Raw genomic sequence first — 13863 nt, forward strand, 5'->3', positions numbered from 1 at the left:
GGGAGCCCTGATCACAGATGTTCAGAATGTCATTAGTGACTTTGACCAGAGCTGTTTCCGTGCTGTGGGCAGCGCGGAATCCGGATTGGAGGAGTTCAAAGAGGAATGGCGAGAGAGAAAGGAGCGGAGCCGGGACGCAACGACTCGTTCCATTTGGAGAGGAATGGGAGGTTAGAGATGGGGCGGGAGCTGGAGAGGAGGGATGGATCCAGGGAAGGTGTTTTTAAGATGGGGGTGATGACAGCTGTTTTTAGGGGGGTGGGAACTGAACCGGTGCACAAGGAGAGGTTGATGACATCGGACAGGAGAGGGGCCAGAAGGTGGAGCTGGGAGACGAGGAGAGAGGTGGGGATGGGATCGAGGGAGCGGGTGGTGGGTTTGAGTTTGCGGACAGTCGTGGTGAGGGAGGAGGGAGGGATAGGGTCGAAGGATTACATCTTTGTGATGGATTTTCCCACAGGCCCCAATTTATATTTCGAGGATACAGTGTTGCATTGGTAGAGAAGTTTCACAATAATGTTTGAAAACACGTTCAGACAAGAGGAAACAAACTTGTTAGTTGGCAGGATAGGATTTGCCACATTGAAACCACCAATTTTGCTGATGGGTGTTTTGGAATATTTTCTATTTTTCTTTAAATAAAAAAGAAAGTAAGCCAATAAAATTCTAGCAACTCGATCTTCGAGAAGGTTTGTTCCAGTATTGGTGGTTGCAATGTGGTAATTTACGGTACTGTAAACCATTACAGTTATTGTACGAAATGGCCATTGATTTGCTCAGGTCCTTCCTGGACTTCTAACCTTGTGAATTTATCTCCAGTTTGCGCTTTTACTTTACTGGGAGAAGCAGCTATGTTTGAGAATAAAGTCTTGCAGGCTTGGGACTATGTTGTTTTTGGAGTTATGCTGGCTGTATCAGCTGCAATCGGAGTTTTTTATGCTGCTAAAAATGGGAAAGGAACTACTGAAGAGTTCTTGGTGGGAAACCGGTCAGTACAAAACTGAAGTTCAACGAGTAATAATACTAGTCCTTGCATTTGATATAGCGTCTTATCACAACAACAATAAAATTAAATTTATAGAGCGCCTTTCACGTCGGGAGGACGGGCCAAAGCGCTGAACAGTCAGGTGTCGGGGCCCGAGCATGGGGGAGGGGTGGAGTAGGGGTGAGGGATGGCTGAGAGGTGGGAGGGAGACCAAAGGCACGGTCAAAGAGAAGGGTCTTGAGACCGGCGTTGAAGGAGGCGAGGGAGGAAGCGAGGCAAAGGGACCGTGGGATGGAGTTCCAGAGTGTGGGGGCAGAGAGGATGAAAGACCGGCCACCGATGGTAGGGCGGGTCGGGCACGAGACACGGAGCAACTGGAGCCCGATGAACGGAGGGAGCGGGCAGGTTGGTAGGGAGTCAGCAGATCAGAGAGGTAGGAGGGGGCAAGGCCATGGACGGCCTTAAAATTGAGGACGAGGATCTTGAACTCGATCCTCTGGGGGATGGGGAGCCAGTGGAGTTGGGCGGGGGTGGGAGCGATGGGGTTACGGAGCCTGGTGTGCGAGAGTACACGAGCTGCAGAGTCTTCTATACGTATCAAAGAGCATCACAGAATATACTTTAAAGTGAATTGACTATACTTTGTGGGTGAAACAAAATGCAAATTAACCATATTATATATATTTATTCCTTTTGGATGTTTGAATGTGATTTAGTTATTTGAAAAGAAATGCCGCTGCTTTCATTTGCAGTCCTTGTTGTTACCTAATAATATATAATAATCCTTGCATTTGATGCAGCGCCTTATCACGTTGTCGAAACATTTTTGTTGTTGTTTCAAAGTGAGTCACAGGATGTACTATAAAGTGTTTTTTTTCTTACAGGAAAATCTCTGCATACCCAATTGCTCTTTCATTGGCATCCAGTTTTCTGTCTGCTATTACTGGTACGTGGATTTTATTGGCTTATTCACAATCAAAATAGTAACATGAGTCAAACTCTCCACTATTCATTACCTATTTCAATCCAGTGTTCCTTCTCAAATTTATCCAATACATTACAATTTGGTGACTCCAGTTAAGTGAATGCAAGTTGTAGACCTACTTTCAGCTCTGTACTTTTCAGGGAACTTTTGGGAGTCAATTTAGAAAAATTGCCAAAAAATGTTGTTGGAAAGCTTTGTTTTTGGGACAGTTCGTCATGATTTACCCCAATATCTTAACGTGCAATATTTACAATCGTTAAAATCTAGCTGGTGGGTGAACAATTAACAACAGGAATTGTAGACAATAATTGTACAAAATAGTATACGTTTACAGAAGAAACAAAGTAGATACCGGTGTTTGTTGATTTAACTATCTGTATCTGGTTTAACTGAAAACTATCTTTATGGGCAAGCTTGTTTTTATAACATTGTACCTTTGTACCAACCATAAATTTGGACCTTAAAAAACAATAGTGTTTTTCCTCTGAATATATTTTAGTAATAATAATCCGTGCAATTAATATTGGGCTTTTACATTGGGAGGACGTCTCAAAACCTTTCATAGGATTTACTCTACTATGTAGTGACTGTGCATTTTGTAGCCTTCAATAAACGCTGAATAAAATTTGCTCTAATGTTAAAATGTGAAAGAAATGCCTCTCTTAAGTTGTTTTCTTCTGATTCTCATTACAGTGATTGGAGTTCCTACAGAGATTTACACATATGGAATAATGATTGTGTTGCACAACATTTGCTCTCTTTTTACAATGGTAGTAACCTCCCTCATCTACATCCCTCTATTTTACAGACTGAACTTGATTAGCACTTATGAGGTAAAATATTTTTAAATTTCCTGTTACTCCTTCCATGTTTTGATCTCGTTTATTCTTTCTCTAACCCCAACTTGAACTTGTATGGTACCACTCTTGTAGGATTATGTCTTGGTGACATCATCCGCAGACATGGGGTCAACTTCCACATGTATGCGGATGACACCCAACTCTATCTTTCTGCCTCCAGCCTCAACTCCAGGACCATCCTGACAACTGTCTGTCGGACATCAAGTCCTGGATGAGGGCAAACTTCCTACAGTTGAATGTGAACAAGACTGAGGCCCTCCTGATTGTCTCGCGCCAGCGCCTCAGCACCTCAGGCTCTGGCAGCATCACCCTCCATGGTTGCTCACTACAACTCACCAGTCAGTCAGGATCCTGGGTGTCGTGTTCGACCCTCAACTGTCTTTTCTCCCCCACATTCAAGCCATGATCCGCTCTGCCTTCCCTCACCTCCGTAACATCGCCTGACTCCGCCACTATCTCACCCCTCAGGCCACTGAAACTCGTGTTCATGCCTTCATCACCTCCAGGCTCGACTATGCAAACCCCCTGCGTGTCGGCCTTCCCAACTCCTCCCTCCACACACTGCAGATAATCCAGAACTCTGCAGCCCGTGTCCTCTCCCGCACCAAACTCCGTGACCCCATCTCTCCCACTCTCGCCCGACTCCACTGGTTCCCTATCCTTCAGAGGATCCAGTTCAAGATCTTGGTCCTCCTTAGCCTCCTCCAAGTCCCGCCTCAAGACCCTCCTCTTCGACCCAGCCATTGGCCATCCCCTTTCCCCTCCACTCCCTTACTCCCCCAACTCCAGCTCGGGTCTGAAATGCTGTTCTCTGTTCAGCGCCTTGGGACGTCCTCCCGACATGAAAGGCGCTATACAAATGTAATCTTGTTGTTGTTGTTGATTATGTCTCAATGTGCTTTATAGAGACATTGAGACGTTGTGGTTCCCCAATCAGGGTAGGAAGGTGATTGGGTTGAGGATATTGCCCACCTTCCTTTACATGTTTAGTTTTCCTTATTTTAAGGACAAAATGATGGACTCTTTATAATTTTCTCCATAAACATTGAACAAGTTTTGAATCAAGACATTACTACATTCCTATAGCAACATAGTACCAACTCCATCTAATTGGATCACATAAGAGGTGCATTTTCCTGTTGTTTTCTTACAGTACCTTAATAGAAGATTTGGGAATTTCGTCAGGTACCAAGCTGTTGGTTGTTTCTTGTTGTATATGGTAAGTTCGAAGAAAGATTTATAAAAATTTTAGATGTTCCCTATGCTTCTGGGACACACATCTAGTGGATTTTTGTGGCTTTAAACTGATCAATTCAATGTTTCATTAGCATCCACATTTTGAATGAACTCCACTACATTTTATAATCTCTCTGCTGTGATCCATACATTGAATGACAAGATTTGTTATCAGTGACTAGGCTCCAAGGTGACATGTTTGGCAGCAGAAAGTCAGGTCGAGCCAGTCCTCTGTGACGGTCTTTAATCTGGTTTCTGAGCCAGGTGGATCTGCAGCATTCCAGGGCACTGCTGATGACAGCACAGCCCAGCCTGGCTCATCAGCGGGACTTGGAAGGGCAGACCAGTCACTGGGGGCAGGGAATCCTCCTACTCAGCTCCTTTAATCCTACAATCCAAAGCCCTAACAGGCAGGGTGGTTGTAAATGGACAAACAGCAGGAAAGCTTGGCAGACAGCGCTCTCAATGGCAAACTATGCTGGTTAGACTCCAGCAGTTACCATAACGCACACTCTGGGGTCCCCAAACCATGGATCTTGCCAACCTGCACTTAATACTCTCCAGAGTTAGGTAAGTAAGATGCTTCCCTCTCGGGAGCAAGTGGGCATTCCATTCCAATAAACATCTCTGGGATTTCCAATTGAAGGTGGAATGCAAGGAATTCTCGGATACTCTTAAGCACGGTGATGTGTTTCCGCATGTGCCAGATACCTGGCTGAACCAAAAATCCTTATCAGTTACTAATATAATTTAATGACTCGCAATGACAAGCTGGAAATGAGCATAGGATTCACTCTCTAGGTTTCCCTTCCTCTTACAGTCAAGCATTAAGATTGAAATTGGTAAATTGCTACCTTTGGAATAGTGTTTGGGTGTAGCAAAGGAGGGTGTGTGTGCATGTTATTATTTTACTTGTAATCTATTAATTATTGAGATGGCGGTTTCCATCAAACGACCAAATTGCAGTGTTGTTCTGAGGATGGGCTTCACTATAATCCACTCTAGATCATCATTAATATGTTGTATTGTTTTTTTTTCCTAGTTTTTTTATCTTGGGATTGTCACCTACATACCCGCCCTAGCACTAAGTGAAGGTAAGCTGGGAACATTCTCAGTATGCTGCCATAGTAGTTACTGTTCAAAGCTACTGTAACGAGGGGTTTCTGCTCATTTCCACAGAATTAGATTTCCATCCCGTGCTTTGCTAAGAAGTTTGGTTTGACGAAACAAGTTATTCATTGTGGTTTTAAAAACAGGTCATAAAGTATGTGTTATGAATAATTAAGACACCCGGATCAAAGGGCATGTACATCAGAATCTTCCAAGAAAATCAGAGAAGAAGTATGTGAGGCTGTGGTTAATTACTGCATTGATGAGTTTTATAAATACTGATGCTCCACCTCGATGACATATTTTTATCATGATTCGATACGTTCGTTTTTCAGGAATGATTGATCAATCAAAGGTAACTTGATGATACATACCGCAATGGTACCCCAAATCCAGTATGTACCATCAGCTTATCTTTTCTTATCTCATCTCAGCAAGTAGCGCTTGAATTTGTAACCTGCTACTTGTGGCATTGTAGTTTTCCAATAATTTTCTCTTTTTCAGTTACAGGCTTAAACTTGTGGATATCCATCATAACAACAGGGCTTGTGTGTGCACTATATACAACACTGGTAAGGGAACGCTGTCTAAGTGTTCAGTCGAGTTACTAGTAATAGTTGAAAATACGCTGTCTCAAATGCAAGAATTATTATTATTTTACGATTATTACGGGCATCTATTTTGTATCATACATATCATCTGTCATACATAAGGTATAGTTTACCAGCTGAGTGAATACCCTGCTGTATATTGTCATTTGGATACCAGTATCAGACCTTAATTAGAACTTTTATTGGTGTTTCTAATTTCTCCCCAGGGTGGCATTAAAGCTGTTGTGTGGACAGATGTTGTCCAGATATGTGTGATGATGGCTGGACTTGTGGCATTGTTTATTCAGGGAACTATTCATGTTGGAGGATTTGGAAAGGTCTGGAGCATTGCAGAGAGTGGCGGTCGCCTAAATTTTTTTGAGTGAGTAGTTTTGACACAGGGGTCCCTGGCCTGCTCCACGTTCCCTGTCTGACCCGCTCCACCATCAGTGGTCGGGCCTTCAGCCTCTCTGCCCCCATCCTTTGGAACTCCATCCCACAGTCCCTTCTCTTCGCTCCCTCCCTTGCCTCCTTCAAAGCATGTCTTAAGACCCTCCTCTTCCACCGTGTCTTCAGTCAAACTCCTTTCTCTGCCCTCCACGCCTCCTGATCCCAACCCCCATCTCGGGTTCAGATCCCTGACTGGCCAGTGCGTTTGGATGTCTTCCTAACGTGAAAGGCGCTGTGTAAATGTAATTTGTTGTTGTTGTTGCCCCTTATTTCTTAATGGCATACTTTTGCACCTTTTCTATCTCGTGCCTAAAAATCTACAGTATATGGTTTTAGGACATGACATGTCAAGCGACTGCCAGGATGGTGGAAGGTGAATTGGATGGACCTCGGTCTTCGTTCGCCAGCAAATTATTCTGTTCTTATGGAGCATTTTTCTTCCAGCTTTGATCCTGACCCTAGAAGAAGACTTACATTTTGGACCATATTAATTGGAGGGACATTTTCATGGGTGACAATATATGGTTGCAACCAAGCACAGGTACAAAGATATCTGGCCTGCAAGAGTGAAAAAGAGGCAATAAAGTAAGTTAACACCATATTTGATGATTCACTGTCATTACATTGAACATCTCCAAAGCTTTGCGAGGTTCTGGCAAAAGACCCTTCATGATTTAAACCTTTTTGTCTTCTATGATTTTTCTTTATCCCTGCCTGTCCGGTGCCTTGGGATGTCCTCCCGACGTGAACAATGACAACAAGATTACACTTGTATAGCGGCTTTCACATCAGGAGGACGTCCCAAGGCGCTAAACATATGTAATTTGTTGTTGTTGTTATTATGGGGACATCGTAATACAGGCATGATGTATTAGAACGTGTGATATATCTCATAAGAATGTGACTAGTTATAATGTTAATTGCAACATTGGCATTTGAATTCTGTGTGTGTGATCTCCCAAGTGCTCAGGTATGCAACTCCTGCATAAATGCAAGTTGTTGTTGTTGTTTTGATCCTGTTTTCTGCAGTTACCAACTTTTTTTTCTCTCTCTTAACAGAGCTGTCTTACTGAACTGGCTTGGAAGCATTATAGTGACAATCCCTGCTTGTCTTTGTGGATTGGTTATGTATGCTGTGTATGAAACCTGTGATCCATTGATGACAAAAAGAATTAGCAACCCCAATCAAGTAAGTTTTTTAAAACATTTTTTTTGAAAACTTTCATCATTTAAAATAAAAGATCTGTTTGGAATACATTTGCTACATTCTTGGTATTTCAGAGCGTCCAGAATTTGGAAAAATTTGTCCCTCACCTCTGTAACATCGCCTGACTCTGCCACTATCTCACCCCTCAGGCCGCTGAAACTCTTGTTCATGCCTTCATCACCTCTAGGCTCGACTGTGCAAACACTCTACTTGTCGGCCTTCCCAACTCCTCCCTCCACAGATGCAGATAATCCAGAACTAACTCTACAGCCCGTGTTCTCTCACACACCAAACTCTGTGACCCCATCTCCCCCACTCTCGTCCGACTCCATTGGCTCCCTATCCTTCAGAGGATCCAGTTCAAGATCCTGGTCCTCACCTACAAAGCCCTCCATGGCCTCGCCCCACCCTACCTCTGCGACCTCCTAACCCCCTACCAACCCGCCCGTTCCCTCCACTCAACCGACTCCGGAAAACAACATGTTGAAGACTTTAAACACATTTCGCCCACAAAATGCGCAGTCAATTCACTTTACAGTATACTCTGTGAAGCGCTTTGAGACGTCTCCAAGATGTGATGAGGCGCTATATCAAATGCAAGGATTATTATTATTTTTATGATGATGATTATTATTATTATGATTAAAAAATGCCAATCCAATTAATTTGTTTTACTTGTAATCTTTCTAAAGATGACTCCATTGTTGGTTATGGATATTCTTTCTCAAACCCCCGGAATCCCTGGCCTTTTTGTGGCGTGTGCATTCAGTGGTACACTGAGGTACAGAAACATATTGTTTGAGATACAGTGCGTTAGAACGTGCAAGTTAGAACAGCAAGACTTCCCATTCAGCGCGTCGCTACCTCACTTTACCTTTGTAAACCACTTGTGTTGATGACCTGATGCGAGCGGAAAGTTGAGGTTTAATCCCATTTCTTTTGGCTTTAAATGTTGCTTTGGAGAGAATGTAGTCAAATTGAGATTGTGTAACATTCCTCATGTAATCTTCTCAGAAGTATGTTTTACATTTAGAAGGATCTTAAAGAATATGTATATATATATATATATTATATATACCTGCACACAAACAAATGAAAGGATCATTGATATCAGGAAAACACTCAGCTGATAATCGCAGTGTCAAAGTGATACATCATTATTTAGTATCTATGAAAGCATATTTTTAAAATATTAAATAAAGCCGGTGGAAGCAGATTCGATAACAGCTTTCAGAGGGGAATTGGATAGGTACTTAAAAAGGAAATATTTGCAAGGCTATGAGAGTAAGAGCGAGGGAGTGGGATTAGTTTAGCTCTTTCAAAGAGCCAGCGCAGGCACGATGGGCCGAATGGCTGTAACATTCCCTGGTTCTATGAAATTATATTATGGAATCGCAAGAATATCGGATTCTGTGGTACTTGTGCGTAAGATTACTTTTGTTTTCCTTGTACACAGCACAGTGTCATCGGGAATTAATGCCATGGCTGCAGTTGTGGTTGAAGATATATTCAAAGCAAAATGGAAACCTTGGAATTACATTTCTAATGACAAGAAGACACTGATCTCAAAATTCCTAGGTTACTTTTTAACTTATAAGACACTTTTCCTCTTCATGTATGCGCTATATACATATATATTGGTGATGGAAGGGGTGGGAGGGGTGGGCGGTGCATATTTACTGGTATATTTCCTATTGAGTTTATTTCAGTGGAAGGTTTAAAATTATATCTTATTTTGCAAGCTTTTGAGTCTTTGCTAACCATTGTATAGTTATATTTTAGCCATGACGTTTGGACTTGCTACAATAGGCCTGGCCGGGGTAGCATCTACTTTACAAGGAAATATAATGCAGGTAAACACAAGTCTGCTATTTGTAAAATTCTTCTAGTTTGTACCATTTAAAAATAAATAAGTTGCAAACAGTAATGTGGTTTATGTTCCTGGTGTTGTATCTTTTATCTTCTACACAGGCATCACAAACCGTTCTAGGTTTAATTCAGGGACCAACATTAGGTGTATTCACTTTAGCAGCTTTGTTTCCAAGGAGCAATAGCAAGGTGAGGTTTCACATATACTGTGGTAAAATCCTTTTACAAGCTCATTTTCAGGGTCTGGTACTTTAGTATTTTATGTTAATGTTTGAAAAAACTTGACAGAATCAGGCTATTCTTGCTTTTGTTGTTCATTTTTTATTGAGGGGAATAATCCCTTCCAAAATATTAATTTGGGTCACTCACTCCGGGACTGTTTGTGGGACACTGTTGTGCGCAATTGCTGCCGCGTTTCGACCACAAAACATACAGTCTCTACACTTCACAGTATATTCTGTGAAGCGCTTTGAGACGTCTCGTGATAAGGTGCTGTATCAAATCAAGGATTATTATTATTGTTAACTGCTGTGATACATCCTCCCGATGGATGCAAAATGTAAATCGTGTTGAAAATTGTCTCCTAGCCTTTCCTTTTCCGCTAAGATTATTTGGTGCTTTGATATAGATTGTCGGCCAACTTAATTTCTACTGTATTGAGAAACAGCATCTAACAAATATAAAAAGTGGCTATGGGATTAGGAGAGGGGCATTCTATTTGTTGAGCTTGCTCTGACTATTTATACTTGTTATATTTTGTATTTTTATACATTAGTCAACAATATACTGTATTACCTTTCATTTCTTTTTTTCCTCGAAGGGAGCACTTGTAGGCATGTTTGTCGGTTTAGCGCTTTCTTTGTGGTTAGGGATTGGGGCACAAATCTACCCACCTGTCACCAGATTTGCAAGGCAACTCAACATATCTTCAATAGGTTGCCTGCAGCCTAATGCCACCATCTCGACCCCAGTGAATGGATCATCCCTGGTCACAACCACGATAGCATCCGAAGCACAGGAAGGGATGTAAGTCATTCAGCAACGTAGGACTCACATCTTACATTCAATTCACATTTTTTTTTTAAAAAAAGAGTTTAAAAACGCAATAGAATGCAGTGACCTTCTGCTGTTTAAAATATAGAACAGCAAACAAACTCAGTAATGTGAATATCCAATAGTTCATTCAAATTAATTACAATTGTATAGCGCCTTTCACGTCTGGAGGACATCCCAAGGCGTTGGATAGTCAGGGATTTGGCCACACAGGGCCTCAAAGGCGAGGACGAGGATTTTGAACTCTATCTTCTGGGGGATGGGGAGCCAGTGGAGCCGCGCGAATACAATAACATAGGATCACGGAACACGTGTGATGCAGAGCAGATCACACCTTATTCTAAAAGAAGATAAGATAATTGAAGTCTTTGAAAATATGTCGCGCTGGCCTAAAACAGACCCAATCTGGATCGGAACTGCAAAACTCCGTCAGCAGTAATTGATCTTTTATTCAGCTGAATCCACATTTAATTGACTTAGAATTTTGACGCCTTTCCCGATTTTCGAAGGCTATTACTAGCAAAAATATAAACTCTGTTAATGGGCCAGATCAATCGTTGTATATACTTTTTTTTATTGCATTGACGAGTGACTTAACTTTCATCGAGATGAACAGTTAAGCTGCCTATTTGATAAATATATGCTAGGTTAGGAACACAAGTTCACAGTGCATTAAGAAATTACTATAACTGTATGTTCTATCAAGAGGGTCCCATTTGTCCCCTGAAACTAGAATTGTGCTTTTTGAAAATATTGTTTTTTTTAGTTTCTTTGGTCAGGAGGATTTATTCTATTGAATGATACGATGCTGTTCCTTGTTTCTCCCACCAGAAGGCATGCTCGAGAAGGCTGGAATGGGAGCTTCGCCCACACATGTCTTGTTGCCCTGTTTTGTGGAACTTTTCTTTTATCAAAATATTATTATTAACTTGTCCTGATCCATGCCCCATCTTCAAAGGAATGTATCTAGCCAGGAATTCACAGGAAAACATTTTGTTTGTTTTGCCTACAAAATACACAGTCTGCACTTTACAGTGTATCCTGTGAAGCGCTTTGAGATGTCTCGAAGACGTGATATGGCGCTGTATCAAATGCAGGGATCATTATTATTGATTGATTGATCGATTGATTGTTTTCACCCGCAAAAAAATAAAGATAATATTGTTTAGGCACAATGTGGCACTATTAATTGACTGGACCATACAGTTTGATGTAGTCCCAGAATAAAATTGTTTGTTTAATAGGGACACAAAACGACTCAATCTGGAAACTTAACCTTAATTACTTTCTTTTGTATTTTAGATCCAGCATCATGAAAAATTTCTACTCCTTATCCTTTATGTACTATTGCCTAATTGGTTGCCTGTGTACAATTTTAGTAGGTTTAATGGTCAGCTTTTGTACGGGTAAGTAAAATGATATTACAAATAGTGACTAGAAAAATCCTATCACAAAACTGAATCAATGAGGTTGAAAAAGCCCTTGAATAACATAACTACTGAAAAAAACTCGTCATCTGTAACAACTTCTATACAGGAATTATATCAAAGTCACACAGTTTAGTCTCGCAGAAGCAAAGAGAGGCAACTATTGAAGGTATACTTATGCCTTAGCATAATGCCACTAAGATGGGAATCTCAACAAAGCCAGTTTCATTTTTTATTTTAAAAAAAGACCTTGGGATATTTTATAAGAAATTAAAACATATGATGAAATCTTGAGAAAATAGCATATTTTCACATACGGATGTATTTTGGTCTATGTACTTTTGCCAGAGTGGCACAAAAGACCAACAGAGATTTAAATCGATGTAAATTATGAAATATGAATACTGCAATGCAAATTTTTAGGTCTCTTTCTGAATAAAGTTTACTTATATTTTAGTCATTGTGTTGCTAGGTACCCACAAAATGTCTTAGCAACATTTCCTCCAACTGTTTGACTTAAATTTTATATCTGCTATGGTTAGTTCACTTTCACTGCTAACTCTGAACTCAATATTATAGGAGGAGCTAAAGATGTGGATCCAACTCTCATTGCTCCGATAATAAAGAACTTTTCCATGGCCCTTTTGAGGGAAGAACAAACCCCTCCATTACCTGAATCAGTAAGATTATGTTTCACTTCAACTTAACATGTGGTCATCGTGTAGAGTCCCGTAACTTAATGGTTAGAGCGCTCGCCTCTCAAGCGAGAGGACCTGGGTTCGATTCCCGGGCAGGGCGAAATGTTGGGCAAGTTTCCTTACTCCACACACCTCTGCTTACCTAGCAGTAAGTAGGAACCCGCTTGTTAGTTAATTGTCGGAACGGTTTTCCGCGGGGGTAATAATCCCTTAAAAAGATAAAGAAAAATAATAATAATTTGGACACTCAATCCATGACTGCTGTGCGCAATTGGCTGGAGAGTATTACTAATATAACCACTTTGTATATAGAGATATACATACACAAATTTTAGACTCTCTCAGTACTTAAAATTTCCTTTATAAGGTTGATTATTTTTGCTGGTTCTCAGCTGAATTGTTGGGAGAGTTGTCTATAGAATTTAGAAGAGTAAAATTCAGCCTCCACACAGCGCAAACGACTCATGGAAGCCACATGTGAGAGCTGCTAAACATCCTTTAGTCCTTGCACTTTATGGGTAACTTAGTAAGATTTTATTTCAGGAGAAGTAACTTCATTTTGTTGAAGCAACACACATTGAGCAAGAATGAGATCTTGAGAGTTCAAGCACTGATGTGAGTTAAAGAATAATTATAGGAATAGAGAACACTGGTTTGAAATTAAAAAGCAGCATTTTTTTCCGTCAGAGAAAAGTTGATAGCTTCAGTAAACACATTAGCATGTCTCACAGTTTATAAATCTATTTCTTCAGTACATGTTTCACCATACAACAACAAATTGTATTTACATATAATAACACCCCTCACATAGTCCCATACTCAAAAATGTCCAAAATAATGTTCAAGGTTACTTACATTCAATGATATTTGTCACATTTACAGAATGAAAATACGTTGCTGAATTTGGTGGACAATCATTTCGAACTGTTGGAGCCAGTGAGGTTAAAGCATAAGATAAGTTTATAAACTGTGAAATATCCTTTAAAAGAGCTGACGCAGACACCATGGGCCGAATGGCCTCCTTCTGTGCTGTATAATTCTATGATTCTATGAGATATGCTGTGCAAAACTAACTAATATGTAGTGATTTTTTCTTTGAGAAATGCTGACTGTTGAGTCATTACATTTATTTGAAATGGAAATTAAAACAAAACTTCCAGAAGGATTTTGAAAGTCAATAGTGAGGATTGTAAGATTTATATAAAATGTAAGAATCTCTAACCAGTTCTCTAAATGGACGAATATATTGATTGTACTAATCCAGTTAATTGATTGTGAATAAATAGTGAAACTGTTTAACAAGGAGTATGTCTCTTCTTTTAACATGGTGTCAGACTGAACTGAGCCCATAGCATGGGTATAAAGTAAAGAAAAGGTTATCTTTACAACAACA

At 40.6% G+C, this 13863-nt stretch overlaps 1 protein-coding gene across 1 annotated transcript; it reads left to right on the forward strand.

Moving 5' to 3' along the window:
• Positions 1–817: 817 nt before the first annotated feature.
• On the forward strand, positions 818–13766 carry LOC103175629 (sodium-coupled monocarboxylate transporter 1-like). The gene is given in 17 exon segments (NM_001292861.1): positions 818–988; positions 1870–1931; positions 2664–2803; positions 3984–4049; positions 5109–5160; positions 5681–5748; positions 5994–6148; positions 6661–6801; positions 7276–7405; positions 8116–8204; positions 8880–9001; positions 9206–9276; positions 9395–9481; positions 10113–10318; positions 11648–11751; positions 12352–12452; positions 13353–13766. Coding segments are annotated over 17 exon segments (1815 nt in total). The 5' UTR covers positions 818–851; the 3' UTR covers positions 13437–13766.
• Positions 13767–13863: the final 97 nt, after the last annotated feature.

Source organism: Callorhinchus milii, unplaced genomic scaffold (assembly GCF_018977255.1).
Source record: "Callorhinchus milii isolate IMCB2004 unplaced genomic scaffold, IMCB_Cmil_1.0 Scaffold20, whole genome shotgun sequence".
NCBI classification, from domain to species: domain Eukaryota; kingdom Metazoa; phylum Chordata; class Chondrichthyes; order Chimaeriformes; family Callorhinchidae; genus Callorhinchus; species Callorhinchus milii.